Source organism: Erithacus rubecula, assembly GCF_903797595.1.
Source record: "Erithacus rubecula genome assembly, chromosome: 3".
Lineage (NCBI taxonomy): Eukaryota > Metazoa > Chordata > Aves > Passeriformes > Muscicapidae > Erithacus > Erithacus rubecula.
The window spans coordinates 112367607-112391659 of NC_136689.1; the positions used below are offsets into that span (position 1 = coordinate 112367607).

Consider the following 24053-nt stretch of genomic DNA (forward strand, 5'->3'; position numbering starts at 1 on the left):
AGGGCCAGGAGTTGGACTTTGGTGATGATTGTGGGTCTCTTCCAACCCAGGATAAGCTATGATTCTGTGATTCAGTATTAAAAAACATTAGTATTGCCCTTGCAAGTAATGGACTGGAGCTCACAGGATGTTCATCAGACAGGTGAACATTTCTGTCATTTGTATTTACTTGAACCTTAAGTGCTGCAGAGCAAGCAGAAGAAAAGTGTTTCCTGGCCTGCTAGTCTTCAGCTTAATCTAATGAAAAAAACTTACCCAAACATACTGCCCTTCTCTCTATAGTTGTTCTCCCTTCCTTAGACTAAAGTAAACTTTTTTATTATAAGCTACAAGAAGACCGAAGTGTACTTTTTCTGAATTCAGAAAAATAATATTTTTAGAGGTTTGGCAAATCAAAGAATAAGTATTGCTTCTGACTTAACACATACACCTTGTATTTTTAGTTTTTTAATAGCATGTATTTATGAAGTAAACATACAATATAATATCTTGCTACCCATCACCTTATATATTTTATATTTATAGCCTGTTAAATAAGTTTTCCTGTAATTCTTGGGTATTAGGGTAGGGGAAAAAAGCACTGGAATAGAAATGCTCTTGCTATTGTGGTGTGTAATGCTATTACTGCTACCATTACTTGCAGCAGTGAAATCAGATGGAACTTTTTCAGTTGTCTGTGGTTAGAAGAGCCTGTGTTTGTTCCATATATGCTTGTCTTTGATTTTCTCTGTAGTCATAAACCTGGTGCCATTTGCTGCATGTCACTGTGATTTAAATTTGATAACAGAAAGGTTATTGATATTAGTAGATATGATCTATTTAAGGTCCCTGTGAAAATGGTTCTCTGAGCAACTTAAGTGTTCTGTAGAAAAAGCAAAGTTTTAGAGGATATTTATCACTTATTACTGTGGGCAGGCCCTAAGTACTTAATATACCAAGTCAGCCAGGACTGTTTTGTTGCATTTTCTTTCTCTGGGTAGAGAATAGGGTGTTTAGTGGAAATCATAGTTGGTACCAGAGCATCATCAACTATGGTGATAACAATGCAGTGTGATGCAGGAACAGGTTACCCTTCAGAGAGGATGGATCTCCATGCATTTGATGTTCAGTAGCTGAATGGAGAGAATTCTGCTGGTGGAAGGAGGAGGCTGCATGTATAGAGCAGTACAGTTTTTACTCTCCCCTCTGGACCTTGGATTTCAAAGCATGGCTGTGCCCAAGAGAAGGAGGGTGTTTGCTTTTGACTGTTTTGGAGGAACTGCTTTTCTTTTAAAGTGAAGGAAAGGGGGTGTGGAGGGCATGGAGGCAAGCCCAAGAGCAACAATTCAGCCTGTATATATGCTAAAATGTTAGGTTAGTCTTTTATAATGCTAAAATATTTAATAATAGCAGTTTAATTATTACTGTTTTGGTTGAGTATGTGGAGATTGTTTCCTCCCCTATATTCTCCCTTTACTGGAGAAGTTGAAGTATTGTACTAGATTCTCTGGAGGCTCTTTCATCTTAACATGTTCTTACTTTTACTGTATGACTTCCATATCTTGCCTGGTGAGGAGCAGCTATCTCCTTGTCTCAGAGGAGTTGGAAAAGACTGTTGGTAAATCTCCTGGATATTCTCTAATCCAAGGAATTCTCTATTAAGCACTAGGTATCTTGATAGCTGTGCGTGGGAATAACTTCATAGACATAACTTCACAAAGAGAATACATAAATTTTTTAAATGTAGATGTTACATGGCAGAATTAAAGAACCATTCAGGTTGGAAAAGACCTTTAAGATATCCTCAAGTCTGACTGTTAACAACTTCTGTGGTAAAATATGTTGGCATGTTCTGGCATGTCTTCTGCTTGATAGAAGCACATGCAAAGTGAAGTTTCCTTTTACTGGGCCATGCGCAGAGGGCAGGTTTGAGGTGGCCAAGCTGTCAACATGAGCAATGAGCCTTTACCAGCAGAATTCAGTACCTAGTTGTCCCACCCTTTCTATGTGTCTCTGCTGCTGGAGCTAGTAAAAACTTGCCAAAATCATGAGTCCTCAACCTATCTACATAGTGACGATGGAGCATAGAGAGTTGTGTAATATTTAGTACCTGCCTTGCTTTCCTTGGGGGTAACCTTATACTGCTAAGTCAGTCTATATTGCAAAGTAATTTCTATTAAAAAGTATTAATAAAGCATTTATCTTGTTGACTATCACATCACCAGTTGTGTACAATCCTTGTGGTAGCTGTTGCAAGGTCTTGCATGTAGAGCCAATTTGGAGCATGCATTCTTCATTACTGTAGGGGTGGCAGTTGTCTGAGATTGCCTGATCAACATGGATTCTGATCAATTCTGATCAATGGACAGCAAACTAGGAGCTCTCTTAAGTTAGTTGTTTCTTGAGCTGTGAGCAAACTGTCAGCACTCATTGCTGGCTTAGTAATTCCAGAGGCTTAGTAATGTCTCACTTTTTCTGTGAGCACAAAACACTACATATGATTGCTATAAAATTATAATGGAATGTTTGCTTTTTGGATGGCCACATTAGTATCATTTGTTTTTTGTAATCTGTGTTTCTTCACAGAGTACATGACCAGTAAATAAATAATTCTATTACTATAGCTGTGCTGAGACTCAATTAAGAAACTGTATTTTGCATAGCGTGTTTTTATTCCTCCAAATACTGTAATTGGGTGATATTTTCAGCTCCACTAAATCAGAAATTATAGTAGTTTTACTGTGGTAGCAGAGGGCACTAAGATTGGTTTTAATCACTTCTACTCCACTGTTAGGATGCTGTTGGCATCAGAGTGAGTTTGTTTTTTGTTTTGTTTTGTTTTTTTATTCAGTGTTTTTACAAAAACTTTGAATCAGCAAGTTAAAACAACTTGTTTGTAATTGTAGTGTTTTTAACAGGTTTCTCTGGGCAGTAACAGAGTGGAATGACTTGAATAGTCTTAGATTATTTCCCTAAGTTTTCTCCTAAGACTTGATTAAGAAATAAAATGGTATTGCAGCAGTACTTTGCTAAAACATTAACTTTTTTTGCACAATAGTTTTGTCTTGTTAGAAAGGTATTAATAGTACTTGTATGTTCTATACACTTTCATCTGCGTTCTGCAGAGGTATGTCAAGAAGTTTAGATTCCTTTCAAGCCTATTTGCAAAATAGACATCAATTCTCCTGTGGTGTGATGTCTTTTATTGCAGAGATCACTGACAGCACTTGTTGGTTTATAAATCCCAATTGCCACTTTGGAATCACAATTTTCTTAGGAGAGTTTCTGAATTACTGAGATAGCAGTTGTTTCTAAATAGAATCATATTCCTCAAAATATTTTAAGTTTAATATTAAGTATTTTCATATAGTACAGTAAAAAAAATACACATCTTCAAGGTAGTAGTTTCACAGGAAAGGGAAAGGATCATCATTCACAATAAAGGAGAAGAAACTGATGGGTAAAACATATTTTTTAAACAATTACATGTGTGAATGTAGTCTTGATTTTTCTGGACTTCACCTACTATAGAAAAAGTACTGTACAGCTTTTGCTGAATGTAGGTGCTAGCATTTGGCCAGAGCTTTGGAGGTGGTGTTGATTCATGCTTACTCTGGAGTTTTTACTGATATATGAGCTCTGCATATGGACAATGTCAGGAAGGTATGGAGAAAGGATGACATGTGCCTCACACTGAGGGGGCACTAAGAGAGGCCTAATGCTGAAAGTATTCATGGGACGAGTTGAGAATTGCAGAAACAAAGCAATATGTAGAGACATGATGCAGAAACTTTCCAAATTAGTCAAGATGAGTAATTCATTCTAAATAATCCAGAGGGAGGATGAATCCTGTCATTAATCTTTGAAAGGACGAATCATGGAGCAATTTGGTTATGTTTTGGGCTGTCCCATCAGGAAGGATACAAATTCAAAATGAATGATCTCTGTTGCACTAGGTGGAACTGCTGCTGGAAGCATGCTGTAGTCTGTCTTCTGCTTTCAAAGAATTTGCACAGGTTGCTGCTTTAACTTCTCCAAAGTGAAGCTGATAATTGAACAGGCTTGCAGTTGAGAATATTCTGCAATGATTTACCTAAAGTGAAATTATCAATTGTATGGAGATCATACTAAGGAGGTTTGTACTTTGAAGCCAGTGGGAACTGGCTGAGCACTTGTTTCACTCTTAGACAACCAGCTGTCTTAGTAAACCAATTCAAGAAAATTTAAATGAAGTGGTGTTGTTGTAGATCTTTACTTAAATACGGGAAAGACCATGGAATCTGGAAATAATCCCCACGAGGGAAGTAAAAGTGTTGTCCTGGTAAAAAGATTTTTTTTTTAAATTGTTTGGTTCCGATGTTTAAATTTAAGAAAGTTAGCTGAGTCACATCACATAATTTGCTGCTCTTGCTTCATACTTTGTAAAGCTCAATATTGGCTCAAGTTGCTGCTCTGTTAGGGAAGTGACACTCAGCTGCTTTCAGTACAGTTGATTGTGGTTCACTCCTTCTTCATGCAACAGAAAGACTCTCCTGCTTAACCTTCCTCCCTGCCACTCACCCTCATTGGTTTAATCCTGCATCTTGTCCATCTTGCTACTTCATGTAACAGCCCTGGTTTGAGACTGTGCTTTGGGCTGGGGAGAATGAGCTTACACTCTAAAAGTATGCAGCTGTGAAACATAGGCAAATTTGCTCTAATTTTTCAAGCCTTGATGATACCTGTTTGGAAGCTCAAAAATAGATTTTGAATTCCAGAAATTTTACAGTCTAGGAACAGACAATTCTATTTCTCTAATAGTGCTTTCATTTTTTATTTCCTTGGGTGTTGTCGGCTCTTACTGACAATTCTGTGTAGCCTGTTGTGCCACAAATTGTTTGAAATCTTCGGAGTTCTTGAAGAATCTCTGTTTTTCTCTATAAGCTGTGATCTTTAGGAGTGTCCTGCGTTGTGATATTGCATGTTAATAGCATTGATTAACTGTTGAGCAGTGGGAACTGATGAGAAAATGTCCATTGTAAAATTAAATGGAATTACTGAAGACTGTGCCATGCTGCTGGTTAGGGAGGTGACTAGCCCCAGTAGTCGCTGGTAGGAGTATTAATGTGAGCTCCAGGTTTTTTCACATGATTAAAACAGGCCATCTGTTCTTTGTTAAATGTTTACAAAAACAGCTTTTCTCTAAAAGATTTAAAGAGATGTGGGTCTAGTAAACACACCAATATTTTTGAGCACCTTTTTCACCTTATTTCAAATAATACCAAAAATAATTCTGCTGCAATATCAAATAGTATGAATACCTATTTGTGTTTAATCTCCACTGATTTCTTTCCCATGGAAGATTAAATTCTGTACTAACATACTAAATTATAGCTTTGTTACTACTAAAAGCAGCAGGAGAAGCAATTTCTGTAAAGTATGCAGATAATTTTTTTCAGTCTCTTGATAAAAATTGGTAATATACATATTTTTAAAAATTCTATAAATGGGAAATGGGGTTCTTTCATTAGGAAATGTGACCCTGTAACTAGAGCTAATCCTTTCTAGATTTAAAGAAGTAGAACTATTTGAAATAATTCCCTATGGTAGGCTTTATCCAATATTTATAGTGAAAGCCTGTTGTTCTTCCTTTTCTCCCTACTTAAGAAAGAACAGACAAGTGGTTTGGGGTAAGAAAATGCATCTTTCAAGCTGCTTCCAGTCTCTTCTCAGTAGATTTGTGCTGCTTCTACACAGCTTCACACTAGGGAGCAATGTGGGGTTGTCAGTTAGGGATAAACGGTTTTAGCATATTGCAGAAGTACAGCCACAGACTTCCTAGAAAAATAAAAGTATTCACAGCTCTTTCTTTGAAAGAGTGCTACAATTTAGAAAATCTTGTAGAAGTGAGTTACAAAACGTGCCAAACTGCAAGGGGAGTGGTAGGTGGCAAAAGTAATATATTTTCAAGTATACAACCTACAAAGCCTAATTAGGGCAGAATTGTCTTTTTGTAGCTTCAGTGTTCCAGAGATTCTGAATTATATGAAAAGTGATAGTATTATTATGCTTGGTAATGCACATAACTTGATCTTTTATTTAAAAGGCAGTAAATTTGGTGGTTTTAGGTATTTGTGTGAGGCATAGTGTTTTAGTCTAATGTATAGTCTTCAGTTGTTTTAGAGCCTGAGAATGACTCTTGTGGATAAGGTTTCTGATAAGTAAGAATCTGAAATTTCACAGGGTACTCCAGTGCAGCAGCAATCGCTGCCATTCCCAGAGCCTTACCTTCTGGCCAGACCTTACATTAAAAGTGCAAATGTCAAGTCATGAAGGGCTGACACTGCTGTTGTGGAGATTTGGAAAGCTTTGCTTTCAGATTTGCTTATGACTCTGCTGAAAGTTTTTCAGACTTAAGTGATTAAAAACAATCCACAAGTCTTACAAAAGCAACAAGGATTCATTTTTTTGAATAATGAAGCATTTCCAAAATATAGTATTGAGTTCAGTGATGGTCATATCACTAATGAGTTGCAATACTGAAAATTTTCTAAAATTAAATATGCATGGCATTACTGGATTTCTTGTGATTTTTAATATTTATTGGCTTGGCTGTTTCATATGGATAAGTGGAAGAAAAATAAAACTACTGATTCTGACCTATTCTAGAAAGTTGTGCCTTACACATAAGCTTCTAGGTAATTGTGAATTCTGGGTAATTGTAAAAGTCTCTCTTAATATGGCAAACTAATAATGTAGTGCCAAATTCAAGATACTTGCTCAATGCAAAATATATAAATAATGGAAAGAAAACCCTGGAGTTCTCCTATGTTATACTGCAGGTGAGCAGTATTTTAAAGCAGGATTGAGGATGTTAGGGGACAGCTCAGTGAAAAAATTGGTGAAACTTGCACTTGAAATTTCTGCAAAATATAAGATCCATGAGATACAAAATAGCAAATAATGCAGATAATGCAGAAATATACTGACTATCTTGCAAAAATACAGGTTAAAAGTACTGCTCAGAAAACTCAGGCATAAGAAGTATTTACAGATAATCTTGGTAATATTCCTGTATTTTCCTACATAAAAATAATGGTTAGTATAAGTACATAACAGTCCAAGGTACAGAGAAGACAGTTTTATTGTGTGTCATATGACAACTCTGAGGCACTTAATTCAGTCAACCAAATTCACAACCAATCAGAACATTTTAAAAGATCTCCATTTTATGTAATGCTAATTGGACTGCAGAGCTCATTGTTATATTATGGGATAGTGTTTTCTATACAGACACCCAGTTGTGAACTTTCTAGCAGGGAACTGAATGTGCCAGTGGTGACTACAGATTTCTAGAACAGATGTTGAGTCATACTTCACGATGCCTAACATGAGGTGGTCTTGAGGTGGGGATGATTGATGCTGTGCTAATGCCATGAGTGCCTTGGGTTTTCATTAGAGCTGGATTTCCAGTGCAACTCACACCCTGTTGCACAAAACAGGATCTTAATAAACACATGGAGGACAGAAACATTCAGAAGTCACCCTTGGAAGTTCTTGGTTGAGCCAAGAGACCCAGACCATCAGTCTGTCACTTAGGTCTTCTGTCTTATTCTGTCTCTTCCATGGAGAACTGTAGTGTGTAGCATGTACCATTCAGACCTCTCCCAGATAGCAGAAAAAATTATTTTCTTAACTTCCTGACAGCCTTGCTCTTTTTACTCCTGAGTATGTGAGTGTGTTCAGTGCACAGTGGGTTTATGTTACTGTGAAGAAACGGAGAAGTAGTTCGGACTGCACAGGTTCACTTTGTTTACATTCAGAAAATTGTATTAATATATTAGGAAAGATACACATGCATTCACTTTCTTATGTAATATTGTCAAGAATTTTCTAAATCTTAAGGCATCTCTGTTTAGATCTAGGTAGCTGAAGTAGATATATGTGTACGCCCATCAGCTCTCCTTATGCTCAGGGACTGGTTTGTAGTCATTCATTTGCATGCTTGCCACTTCTCAGTAAGTGCCATTTGACAAAAAAGTGGAGAAAAAGGAAATGCAAAAAAACCATGAGTTACACTGGCACTGCTTTTCGTAGAAGTAAAATTTTTATTGTTCTGAACTTTTCCACAGTTCAACAGATCAAACATCTCAAATGGCTGTCCTTTGACACCATGATTAATGTGGAACTCATCCACCTAGAATCGTCCTGACTTAATTTTTAGGGAACAAAAAAGGAGGAGAAATAGAGAAAGAAGGGTGGGTAAAATGATCTGACCATATATGTAGGTGCAAGAAAGACATCAGTACAGTGTCATACTATTACTTTTCTTCTAGAAAAGCACTGTCACCCTGCATTTATAACCATGGGCAGGCAGGGAGAAGCAGGTCAGAGCTTTGATATGCTGCAAAGTCATGCTAGAGCTTAGATATCTTTTGACTGCAGGCTCAGGGATCTTTGTGTAGAACAGAACCATTGAGGTGAAAATTGTTGTCAATATCCAATATATTTTAGTCTAGGCATTTAACATTTTTGTAATTATACTTAGGTTTCCCTGTAGCTTGCAAGTTTAGTGTAAACCTGATATGCTATAGAGATTTTGAAATATATGTTTATGCAGGTTCATAAGCACTTACCATAGTTCTCTGTCCAATCTGGAGCAGGAACAAATCTGTTTTGAGTGCAAACTGGAAGCAGTGGATCTTGGACATAAAATGTAACCTTGTATTACATTTGCAAGTGGCTTAATCCTTCACTAGCTGATCAAAATACCTCCTGTCACAGATGAACCAATGTAAATTGCATTAATTAATTTTTTTTATCAATATAGCCTGTGAATATACTTTTATTCTCCTTCAAATGTCCAGAAATAAACTTTAACAATTTTCTCCCCAAAGGACAAAATTCCAGTGCAGCTGAATATTTTTTAATTAGTTAGTCATTCTACTAACAACTATTTTAAAATGTCTGAAACAATTGCTTTCACTTTGCATCAGCATGTTGAAGACTAAATATTTTCTGTATTTCCACTTTATACAAGTTTTAGAATAATTTTACCCTTGATATATCAAGAATCTCTGGTCATTTTGCTACTTTTCTGACTGCAAAAAGCTTTGTTCTTTACTGTTTTACTGCACAGTGTTTCAGATATGCTGACTCTTGCTAATTTGTGCTTAATATTTTCTCCCTCTGTTACCTCATGCTCCAAAAGAGCAAAATTTTGGAAATCAAAGTTGCAGATCTACAATTTTTATTTCTATTTCTCTCTCTTAGCATTCTCCGTCGGAACCCTTTTTAGAGAAACCAGTGCCGGATATGACTCAGGTTAGTGGACCGAATACCCAGCTAGTGAAAAGCGATGATTATCTGCCGTCAATTGAGCCGCAGCCACAGCAAAAGAAAAAGAAAAAGAAAAACAATCACATTGCTGCAGAAGGTCCCAGTAAAGGTTTTGGTAAGGAAGACTTTCCTGGGGGACTTGACAGCCAGAATTTAAGCAGAAACTCAGTGGATTGCTCCCAAGAAGACAAGAAGAAAAAGAAAAAGCCCAAGGCAAAAAAAGAACCGAAGGATCCTAAAGAACCCAAGGAAAAGAAGGAACCCAAGACCCCCAAAGTCCCTAAGACCCCTAAAGAGCCAAAGGAAAAGAAAGCAAAAAATACAACGCCAAAACCCAAGACCAGCAAAAAGGCTAGGTAAGTCAGGAAACTTGTATATGCAATGAGAGAAAAACAGTGTGTTTGTGGGATTTCTAGAGCATCTGTGCTAAATGGCGTGGGTGGAGAGGAAATCTTGTTTTGTCGTTTGCTTTCTACCATCCACAGCATCATGTTTTTGAGAAGCTTGGGCACATTTCTCTTGTTTGACTTTCCTGTTTATGGCTTCACAGTTATTTTAAGCAAGCTGGAAAGGCAGAAGGTTAGTTTTTCCTTTCAAGGCAGAAAAGTTTCTGGATGTGTTAGATTTTTAAACTAACTCTTTCTCTTCTAATGCTCATCTGTCCTTGTGTGTGGTTTTTGTGTTGAGAAATTAGACTGCTTCCACAATAATGTGGAATTTCAGAGATGAAGGCTTAGAGTAAAATGTTTTGATTGTTTTTCCCTAAATAAAGAAGTTAGGTGCTTCACGTCGTTGTATGCTGTACAACCCTTACAGACACTGTTTTATACTAACACAACTCATGGGCTGTAAGCTCTGCTGTTGAAAAGGCATTTTTATATAGATATTGATGTGTCCTCACCATAGGGATGACATTAATTTTCCTGTTTCACATGAAGGCAATTTTCCTAGCAGAAAATCTTTGTGGATAGACCAGACGGTTCAACTATGTTTTTTAACTGGGTTTCTTAACTTGCCATCCAGCATCATGTTCCTTTATCAGGGTAGGCTTAAAATGTTACAGACTAGTATGAGAAAGAATAAACTGTCATTACACATGAGTAAATATGTCATAGGTAATAACACAGATTCTTTCCTTGTCCCTCAAGTCCCTAAACACTGTGGTTATAAATGCCTACTTGGAAGAAAACTGAGACCACAAAGACATTAAAGTTCAATTTTTTTTTTTTTTTCATTTGTACCTAGAATTTCTTACAACTGTTCTGAATTTGTTCCAAACATCTGAATCTGTTTTTCAAGATGTGGCTAGAGTTATAAAATATAACTTCCAGATGGAAGCACAGCCAAACTCAGATAATCCAAATCAGTTTGCAAAATCCATTTGTATTGGGGTTTAAAAATTGCACTTAATGAATCAGCTTTGCATATATTCTACAAGATTGGCTATTTATTGGTTACATTTGATACAGCTCTGTAGCTAAATGAGGATGGACAGTAAGATTTTAGTAAGTTTCTTTAGCAAGACAGAAAAGTTTCTATACCAGCAGAGATTGTTTCCTGAAGAATTTATAAACACTGGCTTGTAAAATCAAGTGTTGTTATATACAGGTTATACTAACTGATCAGTAAATTACAGTTGATCAGCATATCCCTATTTCAGCATTTACTTTGGCTGTGTACCAGACTGTGCTAAGGTTTGGGTTTACATACACAGCAGCAATTCACAGCTTAGAAAATCTCCGAAGTTATATATCACCCAGTATGTCTTTTTGAAATGAAAATACTGAATCAGCTAAAATAGCCTTTTCATAGAATCACAAAATTGTTGGGGTTGAAAGGGCCTTCTGGAGATCATGTAGTTCAACCCCACTGCCAAAGCAGGCTCACCTATAGCAGGTTGCATGGGGGGCATCCAAGCAGGTTTTTAATATCTCTAAGGAAGGAGACTTCACAGCCCCTGTGGGTAGCCTGTTCCAGTGCTCTGTTGCCCTCAATGTAAAGTTTTTCTTTCTAGACAGATGGACCTTCCTGTGTTTCAGTTTGTATCCACTGTCCCATGTTCTGTCAGTGGGCACCTCTGAGCAGTGTCTGGTCCCCTTGTCTCCACACCCATCTTTAAGATACTTGTATGCACTGATAAGATTTCTTCTCAGTCATCTCCAGGCTAAACAAGCGGAGCTTCCTCAGCCTTTTCTCTAAAGAGATGTGCTCCAGTTCCTTAGACCCACAGGTTTAAAGGCTGACCAGGCTACATAATAAATGTTACTGAGCCTTTCCCCCATTTTTTCTGCCAAAAAGTAAAAAACAGTTACTGCACAACTTCTCAATTGACTACATTGAATCCTTGTTTGATAAACCCTGGTTAGAAGGGAGTCTGCCTCAAAAACACCCATGGCTGGTGGTGTGGACATCAGAGCTCAGAGCTGGTCTGTCCTGTCCATTCAATCCTAATTCCTCTATGTGCATTTTCTCTAAATCTGGGGACATATTGTTCAGATTAGGTAGCAGTGTTTCCTCTGAAGGAACAAAACACTGCTTTTTAAATTGTGTTGGGTCTCTAACTTCTTTCCCATGCAATGACTTTTGTCCCGGGCTGGCTGGATGACTTACAGTATTCTAGTAAGTACTAAGCCCTATTGTTTTACCTGTGAGAGAAACGTGTTTGGAGCAACAGCAAGGGCATTTGGAGTTCCTTATGCTTACTCAGGGGTGTGGAGAAACTCCTATTTTTGCTGTAATAGGCTTGTGTCTCTTGTTACCAAATGCTGTCTTGAAAACAAGGTTGTACTCATTTTGTGGTCTTGTCAGCTTCAGTATCAACCTTCTTGGAAGAACCCAGAGACTGTGTGGGGATGCTATGCTGCCAAAGAACTTAAAGTCAGTGAAAAAAATTTGCTTACTTTGGCAACATCACAGACTGGGGAACCTGTCCAGTGACAGATCACTGAATCAAGGTTTTTAAATAAATCAACCATCCAAATGTTTAATCATATAAGCCACAATATTTCAGCAGCACTAACTCCGGAAAGGAAATATTACAGTAGCTGAGACGAGTGAGATTAATGCAAGTTAATACAGATTATAGATGATTATGTAGAAGTAAAATATTTTGATAAAGTTCATATCTGGCGTGTCTTTACTGCTACTGCTTATATTGTTCAGTATTTTGCTCTAAGCATTGAAAGGAGTAGTGTGGTTTAGAAATCCAAAAATACTGTGTGTAACTATAATGGTCCTCATTCTTGAATAAGATGATCAGCTTCAATAGAAGAGTTTTGCAATCATCTAAAATTGGGGTAAATAAAGTTAGGTATTTATTGAAGAGCAGTATTTTTTGCATAGAGCATAACAAGTCCTTAATATTTAAATTTGACACAGGCCGTATTAGAGCATACACATGGATGAAAAAAATCTGAAAAAAATCTGATGTTTAATTATCTTAACCATTTTATAATTTAATATAGTTCATAACCCTGTTATTTTCATTCCAATTTCAACTAAAAGTATAATCCTTTCTTGTAACAAATAAAAACAAAACCCCAGAAACTTTATCCTTCACATCTCTGTTATCTTTGGTGAGAGTTGAGACAAAATGAGCAGTCTGCCTCACTGAAATGCACCTTCATGTGAGGGACAAGTCAGATTGGAAGATGGAAGAACCTGATTAATTTAATGGTGGTTTGAATTGTGTCATGGGATCTCAAAAAGAAAGAAAATGCCCAAATAGGCTGCTATTATGTTACACTACATAGTTAAAGAAAGATCACACATATTGTACTGTATTAGCCCAATCCTACCAAAGCTGAAAGACAAATGTAGTGGTGGCTAAAAAAAAGAAAAAAAAAAAAAAAAAAAAGCATTGGCAAAACAAATGTCTTATGGACCATAAGACTTAACTGTCTTATGGACCAGTTAAGTTTGAAAGCAAAATGTAGGTTGACCTATGATCACAAATGAAGGGTTTTTGAGTTTTAATTAAATTGAGTGGGTGCTGAGTGTTATGTAGGCTCTGAGCATTATGAAGGCACATGCAAAGCAGGCAGATTTTTCCAAAAGTAGAGGGACAGGGAAAGGCGACTAATCCTACTGAATTGCAGAGTCATGGCTCAGATGTCTGTTCCTCCTGTGCCTGTCCCTGGAGGAGATGAGGACCACCTGTTTGAGAAGATCACGCTGCAGCACAGCTGATATCTCTCCTGCCGCTTCCTATGAAACCCTAGAGAGTGGCCACTGGTCATGGTGGCAGGAGCAGTAGCTCTCTGCAAGGGCCAAACAACAGCTATTTGCAGGAGCTCTTGCCTCTTCCCATCTCCTCAAAGCTGTGTGCTGTGCTTTGCAGGGCTGCTCATATGCACTGCCTCCCCTCCCTGTGGCAGGGAAAATTTCATCTTCCCCACACACTAAGCAGCACTGGGACACGGTGTAGGGCGAGTGGGTTGTTGCTTCCAAAGGGAGTGCTAAACATGAGCATAATTGAAGCTTTCAGAGGGAAGTGGAGAAGGGCTTTTTTGGCGCACGGTTTGGCTGTTTGTTGTATCGGAAGGAGGATGGCTCCTGGCCACGGAAGTGGGAAGAGGTTGCTGTGTGGGGGAGCGGTGCAGACAGCAGGACACAGCACCCTGGGGAGCTGGAGAACAGGAAGAGAGGTCCCGAGGCAGTGGTGGTAGTTTCCACTCCCAAGGTCAGATCATCCTGAGCAAGGCAGGAAGGGGCTGCCTTTGGGAGAGAACAGGAAATCGTGCGAGATTTCCATGCATGTGTCCACTGAGGCTGTTCCTGTTCGCACCTGTCCTCATCTCCCTTTGAACCAGCCCAGCTGCCTGATATTTACCTTTGCTTGTGCTGCAGGGCAGGCCTTGTGAGCTTCACTATTACCAAAGCTTTTCAGTAATTTGGCTGAGTTCTGGCTGGAAAAAAACCTTGTTGTCTATTGTTTTTCCTACTTTTGTGATATGCAAAACCTGTTTTTAAAAAAAGTTTTTATTACACTAGGAGCTTTAAAAAATAACTGTTTTCTTTGGCAATAAAGTATAAGTCTCACATCTCTGTCATTTTAAGAAGGTGGGATTGTTTTTCAATATTTTTTTATGCTCCACAGTGAATGTGTAAAGTGTAAAGTTTGTCTAAGCTAGGTTCCAATAATGAATCTGTTACAGGACAGTGTTCCCAATGGTAAAATAAAAATCAGTAATGCATCTGACTAACTTTTGATCACTGAATTGTAGAAAAAAATCATTCAAGTCATGATAGTTGTCACAAGTTATATTAATAAACAGATCTATCAGTTACCCAGATCACATGAAGTAGTTACACAGAGTAAACATATGGGCTAATTCCCCTTTTAATCCTGCAAAGCATGTCATGATTTTGGGGTCATTTTTGAGTCAGATCGTTTCCCCTGTAAGTTTCTGGAGTTTCATCTACCTCTCTTGGTGGCTGCTGAGGTAACACGAAACACATCATCAGAGTTTGGATATCTTTCTCAAATTTTCTGAAATAAATCAAGCGCTCTTTCCAATTGTCCTACGTACTGTTTTCTTATTCAACCTCTTCATGTTGTTTGCTTGTTTGACCTTCTGCAGGTTGTCTTCTTACCCATCCCCTTTGGTCAGTATGCTGTGCAGTCCTCAGGGAAACCAGAAAGTGATATTGGACAGCGAGATTGTAAAACATCTAATCTGAAATGTCTGTATTTATATCACTCTAATTGAGGGACAAGTTTAACTGATAGTTTTTAAATACTTAAGAGTTTTTTGTGCAGCAAATACTGCTCCAGTTTGTCCTAGATTTATAGTTCCTGTTTTAGGACTGGACACTTACCTTGTCACTAGTGGGCCTTGGCTGAATTTTGCATTTGTGAATGTGTAAAAACAAATACGAGAGATAGTTGTCTAAACGTGTATGATACAGTTCACCTTCCTTGGAAAATACTAATCATGCGCACCCGGTGTTGAGCACTGACAGGGAGACCTAATGGCAGCGCCTCTGAGAACAGTCTCTAAGTACCTGCCTGTTCTTCATGTAATGAAGAAAGGTAATTCTGTTCCAGGCTAACACTGTACCTGGATGTTCTGAGTGTGATCTGCTGGAAAGTGCAAAGGCTGAGTCAAAAGTGGCTACATTTAATTGTCAGGAACAAATCACACTGTCTCCGTGGGAAGATGAAGAACAGTTGCTGACAGTGCGAGGAAGCTGATGCTCTCACTGGCCAGATGAAGCTCCTGCGTGCGTGATGCACTGGGAAGCAGTGTGTCTCTGCGTTTGGAGGGGTGCTGCTGTTTTTCTATTTCTGCTTCACCTTTTTTTCCCCCCCCACTTTCCTTCAAGGAAGTTGTAGCTGTGCATTTAAAAAGAACAATTCTGCTGCTGGATTTATAACTCAAAATTCACGGTAGAGCTGCACACGGGCTTTGTACTCCCCAAGCTGGTGGCTCTTTCACGTGTATGTTTATAACTGGTGTGGAAAGGGAAGTGATTTGGAACTTTGTGCGAATCGCTTCGACCGCGTCCGCGTTGCCGAGTGCTTGTGTATACGGAGGCGCACGGCTCGGGGTAGATACAGGTCATGAAGCAGTCCGTGGCTCGGGCAGAGCGGGTCTGTCAGAGGCCAGAAGGGAGCCCGTGCCGGGGCAGAGCTGCCCGCAGCGCCGGCTCTTTGTGTGCGCCCGGCCGGCCGGGAGCGCGGCGCGGCCGGCGGGTCGGCGGGCCCTCGTTAGCGCTGCCCGGCCTTTCAGCGCGCTGCTGTTTTATCCCGCCTAGCCCACGCTATTCTTCCCGGCTTTAAGCCTGTTATTCACAGGCGGCCGTGCACCGGGGGCACGGCACGACGGCTGAGCTTTAATTGCGCGCCCCGCTCCGATTTACGGGGGTCAGGGGGGGAAAGCGCCGGGCTGTCAGCGCGCTTCACCTGGCGGCGATCTTCACCTCCCATTTAAACAAGTCGGAGAAACGCGCGGAGCGGGTTTTTTGTTTGTTTTGTGTTGTTGGTGTTTGGTGCTGGGCTGTAGCCGGTGTTTCGGGAGCGGGCTGGCGGCGATCCGATGAAAGCCGGTGTGTGTGCGGCGGGGTTCCCGAGCCTCGGCCGCGCAGGTGCCGGAGCGGGCGGGCGCTGATTGAGGGAAGCAGATGGCAGCGCTCGGTGGCCGCCGGCCAGCGGAGCAGGTGCTGGTCACGTGGCCGCGGGTTGCCGGGGCGACGCCAGCGCTCTCGGCGTGCGGATGAAAAGGCGAAGGGGGCCCCGCTTCAGCTGCGGCTTTTTGTGCCATTGGTGGCAGCCAGAGCGGAAACAAGCGCCGGCGGGGAGGGAGGGGAGCCCGCCGGGCACCGAGCGAGCAGGGAGGGAGCGAGGGAGGGACGCGCGCTGCCGGCCCCGCCGCCTCTCGGGGCTCGCCCTCTGCCCGCGCTGCTCCCGCCGTGCCAAGCTCTGCCCCCGCTGTGCCCGCGCTCTTTCCGCCGTGTCCAGCTCTTCCCACACGCCCCCCCCCTTTCATTCTCAATTCTTTTTTAAATTGTCACAGTGTAAGGGGGCTTTTTTGAGTCCTATTAATTTAGCAGGGTTGTTAGGGTTGGAAGGCACCTCTGGAGATCATCTCATCCGAGCCCCCTGCCCAGGCAGGGTCACCTAGAGCAGGTGGCACAGAGATGTGTCCAGGTGGATATTGAATGTCTCCAGAGAGAGACTCCACAAGCTCCCTGGGCAGCTCTTCCAGTGCTCTGACACCCTCAATGTAAGGCAGTTCTTCCTCATGCTGAGGTGGAACTTCTGTTTTTGTTTCTGGCTATTGCTCCTTGTCCTGTCACTGTGCACCACTGAAAAGAGCCTGGCACCGTCCTCTTGATACCTACTATTGAGAGACTTATATACATTAATGAATAACAGAATTTTCAGGAATGGAAATGACCTCTGTAGATCATCTACTCTCAGTCTTCTCTTTAAATGAGCCCACCTCTTGCAGTCTCTCCCCATAAGAGAGATGCTCCAGACCCCTAATCATCATTGTGCCCCTGTTCTGTATCCCATCCACTAGCTCCTTGTCTTTGTTTCATTGAGGAGTCCAGAACTGGACACAATACTCCAGATATGGTCTCACTAATGCTGAGTAGAGACATTTTGCAATAATACAAATCCATGTTCAAAACTCAGTCTATTTACATGTAAATGTTTTGTAGGGTTTTTTGGTTTTGTTTTGTTTTGTTTTTTTAACTTGGAAATCAGTGTTAGTTTAAACACAGGCTGCAATGAGAAAATAACGCTGTAGCCGAGCTGTTGCAGTCCTGAAGAGACATCTGACTGTATTGGAAAATTTTAAATTACAGCTCCAAAACACACTGTTGATGGGCTAATGTGCTGATCAAAATGAACAAACTTAAAGCTGATGTTTAAATGAGAAATTACAAATGTGAGGATCACAAAGAAAAAACAAACTCTGGGCAGTTTCCCAGGTATGAAATTAATGTGATGAGAATGCAGAAGCCATATAAAAGTGTCTAATGCAGGGCTTGGTGACCTGTGCTTGCCATGTGTCAGGTACCAGCACACAGCTGTGCTGTCAGCCGTCTCAGCAACTTCCCTTATCAGGCCACTCAAATTGGTAATGGGCTGCTGGGAGCAGCTTGACCACAAAAAACTAGTAAAAACCTGTCTCAGACTCAAAGGCTAAATGTGCTTTAAAATACTAACTTCTACCATTGATTTTTGTTGCCATTTAAAAATTTCATCCCCACCATGCTGCAGATCATCTCAGTTTGTGATTTGGGGACGGTGTACTTAAAGCCATATTTTGATACATACATCTTCACCCATTTCCAAACTTCTGAGTGCAGCTGGAGACATGCAGTCCCAGTTCTTCAGGTGATTAATGTTTTCCTAGGAGAGGAAGGGGACAACCCTCAAAACATTATTGTCAGTGGATATGGATTTCTAGTATTGTGTAGATGCTGAGATACTAGCTGGGTGTTTTTTCCCCCTGTACAAGCTGCAGTTGCATGGATTGAGGCTGTATAGGTGCCCATAGTGCTGACACTAAAGTGCATTTCCTGCTTGGAAATAGATTGTAGAAGAAGATGAATTCAGTCCTTTGTTTTGGTAACGCTTACTCTGGCTCTGCTTACCTGGGCTGCATGGTTAATGTAAGACAAGCACATGCTTAATCCTGTTTCTCTTCTCATGTGTCAGGTTGTCCAAACACAGCTTTCAGAAAGTGCACATTCTGAAGAGAGCAGCTCTTCCTTTCCCATCTCATTTTTAGTTTCTTGTTGAGTACACATCGAGTGTCGCTGTCTAAGGTCTTGAAGGAAAGAAGCAAGGTGTCTGTTGTTAAGGCATGTGTAGTGATGGCCCATACATCATTGATTTTCCAGCTACCTCTAAATACTTAAGAAAGGCAGTTGAAAATAATGAAGTCACTCAAAACAAACATATCACACATCAACTGTTTGTTTTTTTGTTTTTTTTTTTTTTTAAACTTCTTGCTTATATATTTCTACAAATACTGATTAAAAATACCTTTGTTTCAGTAGCAAGAAGCAAGATTCAGAAGCTAGTGCTGCGAAGAAAAAGGTTAACAAGGGAAAGGAAGGTTCTGAAAACTCAGATTTGGAAAAAACTCCACCACCATCACCTCATCCTGAAGATGAAGATGATCCAGGAGTTCAGGTAATGCTATTGTTGAAGTTCATTGTAGGCTTTGACAACTTAGAAGGATAAAACAATAGTTCTCATGGTCTTTGTTACAGAGGTGCAGATATTTGGATAATTTCTATGTTGTTTACAAAGAAGGTGAGAAAGGAAAATCACTGTGATGAATATTTACAAAAACAAGTATTTTTCATCATAATTTTGCTTTACAGGCTTGTTACTTGCAGTTATATGTACGGTGCTGCTGAGTTTTCACACGTTGTCTTTGATTACTGTTGCAGTTATGGTGCTGAATGTTCTGTTCTGTAGACTTAATGCACTATTACGAAGTCTTGCTTATAATCTTGGTGTTTATTCTTGCATTGGATTTGCAAAACTGCTGAAATCAAGAATGAGATGTGACAAAGCAGAGTGTTGAAAACATGCATGTCAGGCACTTGTAGCTACTACCTTGCTTTAGCAGATGAAGGGCTTTTTTTGCAGGACTAGCAGTCATGAGCTCACGTGACACATGCTCACATCAATTTCTCTTGACCACTGCACGCCTATCACCTTCTGTCCAAACTTTATTTCACATAAGGCAAATCTGGAAATAAAGCAGCATATATGACAAGTTTTGTGTGGTCTGTCATTTGATGTGCTAAGAAGTGGTCAGCTCCTGGCTTGCTTCTGCTGGCAGCTTTTAGAGTGGGTGCTAAAAATAAGAGTCCCCTCATGAAGAGGCGGGGACAAATAGTGGGGGGGAAGGTATGAGACTCCTATGTAGTCACACCATCTACATGAAATTCACTGCATTTGTCCATTGCACGTCAGGCTGTGGACAGGTTGCTTCTGGTTATGTGAGATGTTCAGACCAATGATCAATTGGGAGTGGTCAAAGTGGCCTGGTGAAGACTTTGGCAAACAGTTGTCCTACAAGAGCGTGGTTTATGCCCTTCTTCCCAATATTTTCAAGAAGAATATAGTAAATAATGAAATAGTATAGACATAGTATAGTTTTATAATGAAATAATGGAATAGTATAGTTATATAGAATATATAACTAGTATATTCTAGTTAGAAAGAAAGCAGCAGAAGAGTGTGTTTTTTCTTACTCCTTTAGATTGTGTATTCTCAATTAGAGAAGTTGAGTTAAACCATGCAGGTACTAAAATGTTTGAAGAATAAAGTTTTCTGTCCTGTGCTGCAAATTTCTTTCAGTCTGATTAATGGCACTGGCAAAAGATGAAGAAACTTCAGAGTTTCAGATAGGGTTTTTTGGGCTAATTTGTAGGTTATTATATTCCATTTGCAACTCAACATTTCTGCATGGTTTGCTTGTTTTCAATCTAGTGGAACAAAAACTTGCTTTCTGTCAAACACAATTGGGTGAGAAACATTTTTTGTAAATAGAAGTGCTAGGGTGTTTGCACCACTTTTAAATTAAATGTTACAAAGTATTTCAGGAGACTTTTTGTTTTCCTAGTAGTTTCTCATACTGTGCATGCTACGCTGCACTTGCACTTCTTTACATGAACTTAGCAAAGGGTTCCAACCATGTTTGTTAGGACAGCTACAGTTAATAAACTTGTTATGCATTTTTCAACTGAGATTGATATTACTCAGTTGTCTAAAACACAGTAGCATTCTTAGTGCTAAATCCTGAGCCTTCTGGAGGGATATTATGTAGTAATGCACAGTGATGCATTGCTTTCTTTAAAGAGGAGAAATACTTGCCTTTGTGTATTGTCATGCAGTTTTTTTATATTCCATTATCAAAACTATTACTCACCTTCCTACCTGTAGATCAGATAATGAGTTAATCTGATGCAGGTAAATGTATGTGTAGTTTCTGTCAACAGAGCATAAAAATTGCAAAACCACATGTGAATGTAAGAGGAAACAGGAAGTTCATCAAGTCAAAAAAATATTAAATAAAGGCTACCATTATGTTTTAGGTATTCTTTCTGATAGGGAAATGGGAGAAGAGATTATTGGCACCAAAAGTAATAGTAAGACTTACCTACAGAGTCAGAAGAAACTTGGTATTTTCCCATCAGTGATCATGTAAATCAAGATGCAAATTTGTCAAGAGTTATCTGTTTTGAAGTATAAAAATACTGTTTTGTGGAAACTCCCATAAGTTACTGAGTTAAAGGCAGAAGACACATCATCATTGTTTAAAAGGATGATGTAAGCTTAACCTTTGCTCAAAATTTTCATTTTCAGTTAAATAAATGATTTATAATTATGTGAAGTGCATCAGGTATTTATGCTTTAAAAAGTATGATTAGTTATCTAAAAGTATTTGACTTTGTCTATGTATACTGAGAGACTGGGGTGTATAAGTCTGTTAAACAAGTTACATAAGTATTTGCATGTGTCAGTGAAGATACATGGTAGCTGAGAAAGATGTATAAATAAGCAGTGTAAAACATATGAATAAATAGTGTATCGAGTTATTAAAGTGGGTTTTTTTTTTAAAGTGTTGATATTCAACATAATTTTAATATATACATTGCTCTGTTAAGATATTTGATGCTCAGTTGGCAGTTTCCTTCAACAACATATGCTTACAGCTTTTCAAGTGTATAACCTGATGCAGACTATCTGGGAAGCTGAATTTTATTGTTGTAAAAAACTGTATTCAGCACTGAGCATCAAGTTGCAAATTCTGTCAAATGCATGCTTCTGTATTTTGCAGGTTGTTTTGTGCAGCTTTGCTGAGGCTTTCTCTCATCTTGGTGGTGAGGGTATGGGAGCACAGAAATCATGTTTTCAATTTGGGGTGGTTCAAGTTTTCCATTCTCCTCCATTAGTTTGGGGTCTTTTCCCATGCTGTGCTGCAGGATGCCTTTCTCAACAGTGCTGGGTCAGTGAAGTGAGGAAATCGTATTTCATTGTGTTTCCCCTACAAGATAATCCCAGTACAACTGGGCGGACGGGGAGAGGAAGAAAGTGTGTTGTCACTGCTTAGCAACACAGTGGGCCATGCTGTGGAAAGGTGGTGTTTGGCTCCTGCATTGGCCATCTGTCAAAGTAGGTTACAGATGTGAATGGAGAGGTGCAGCTTCTTGGGTTTTAATTGCTGTCTGAGATAAGCTTCCTAATTTTTTAATGTTGTTTTAGTAATGTTTAAAAAATGAAATAATCCCCCCCACTTTCCAACTTGGAACAAGCATAAGGTTGATTTTTGTTTATGGTTGTTTTTTTTGTTTAATTTTAGATTTTTGTTGGTTTTTTGCTTACAGAATTTAAGAATGCCTAACAAGTAGCAATTCAGAATAGTAATGTCCTGAGTCCACTGTTTCTACCAGGGTATTGTAGAAATTAAAGCATTTACTGCACACTGGTGTATTTGAGACACAGAGAAAAGTTTTCTGTTATTCTGCTTCTTACAAGTTATGTTTCTCATGAAAAATATTAATGCTTTCCATTCAGAAACGACGCTCCAGCAGGCAGGTGAAGAGGAAGCGTTATACTGAAGACCTGGAGTTCAAGATTTCAGATGAGGAGGCTGATGATGCTGATGCTGCTGGAAGAGACTCTCCTTCAAATACTTCTCAGTCAGAGCAACAGGTCAGATATGAACAGACTGGAAAGGTGGCTGTAACTGCAGCATTCAGAGATCGAATATGGGCCCTTTTCCTGAATGATATTCATATATGATTGATAGAGTGTGCCAGAAGGCATTAGTTTTTACATTCTTAAATAATATTTCAACTCATGGCTTTGTTTGAAAGCTGATGATATACAGCTTAAAAGTTCAAGCTGAGTTCTTTGAAATTAGTGGTCTCTAGCTAAAGAAAACCTAAACTGTACTACTAGGAATCTAGAATGTATTTCTGTGAATTCAGTGGTCTGGCTTCTGTGACTTTAATAAACCACTCAAGCTTGTCCCCTGCTGCTAGGCACCATAAGAACTCCTTTATGAAATTACTGCCTTGTAGTACCCAGCAGGGTACACTTTATTCTCTGTGCAATGTAAATGATGGATAAAATAGTTTGAATAAGATGAGGGGTAATACTGTAGGAATGACTGTTGTAACAATCTCATTGTTTTGTAGTGCTTTTTCAAAGAACTACTTCATTTAACTGATGACCTATTGGAGAATATATACATGTTCTTTGGTATTTCATTTGGCATTTGTTAAGCCTTGTGAAATATTGTATGTGATCTCCATTGTTAATTGTGTCTTATCAGAAGGAGCATTGGGATGGTTTGCCTGCCTTGTAATAGTGAATTAATGTAATGGAGAATTGCAGGCAGTTTTAAGAGCAATTGTGTGGACACATGCACAGCCAGCTAGAGCTTCTGAGCATCATCTGCTGTTTAGACAGTATGGTGCTGAAAGCATGTATTATTTTAGGTCAGGGGAACTGCTCATGTTGTTGCATCTGTTTATCTGTGCATGTCAGCCTTCTCAGAGAGAGCTAGAGTTGCACTTAAAAATGGACACAAACAAGTATCCTTCAATCCTTTATTGTGGTATGAAATCTTTGAATCCTCAAAGTTCTCATGCTAGGGGGGATAATGTCCTCTTGGTATTAAGCTTCTGTTACAAAAACTATTTTAAAGTTTTTCTAATAAAGAAAGTCTTCAACAAAGATGCACTCCCATAACACCTGTGTGCTATTTATGATGTAGGAATCTGCTGATGCTGAAGGTCCCATTGTGGAGAAAATCATGAGTAGCCGTTTAGTCAAGAAAAAGGTAAAACAAATTCCCTTCCCCCATATTTTTAAGTAGGCTAAGCATATTTCTGTTGAAGCCCTTACCAAGTTCTTAAAATACATTGGATATTCCCAGTTTAAAAACTGTTCTGTTGAACAGAGGAGTTTCCCTAAAAGTGTATTCAGATGGTATACAACATGTATTTTGATAGACATACACAAAACAGATTATTTAATCTTTTACTTGTTTCTTTCCTTGTTTGATGAAAAATTTGGTTTTTGCAAATATACATGTCTGGGTGAAATCTATGGTACTCTTCACTTCAGAGTGATATTCCATAGGAATTTGAGGAATGAAAGAACTTTCCTGTACCTTAAATTTCTGCCTTTTCTGGTAAACAAAAATCCTTGCCCATAATTTTTGCATCTTTTGATTAGAGTTGTGCTTAGCTGAAACAAGTTTACA

At 39.3% G+C, this 24053-nt stretch overlaps 1 protein-coding gene across 9 annotated transcripts in view; it reads left to right on the forward strand.

Annotated features, from left to right (window-relative positions):
• The window catches only part of CHD7 (chromodomain helicase DNA binding protein 7), a 130723-nt gene that overhangs the window by 63823 nt on the left and 42847 nt on the right, over positions 1-24053 (forward strand). For 8 of the 9 annotated variants that reach the window (XM_079299996.1, XM_079299997.1, XM_079299995.1 and 5 more), the window contains 4 exons: positions 9232-9653; positions 18814-18952; positions 22355-22492; positions 23562-23627. In XM_079299996.1, the coding sequence (XP_079156122.1) occupies positions 9232-9653; positions 18814-18952; positions 22355-22492; positions 23562-23627 (765 nt within the window). The remainder of the gene's footprint in view (positions 1-9231; positions 9654-18813; positions 18953-22354; positions 22493-23561; positions 23628-24053) is intronic. The other variant, XM_079299999.1, reaches the window with a different exon arrangement.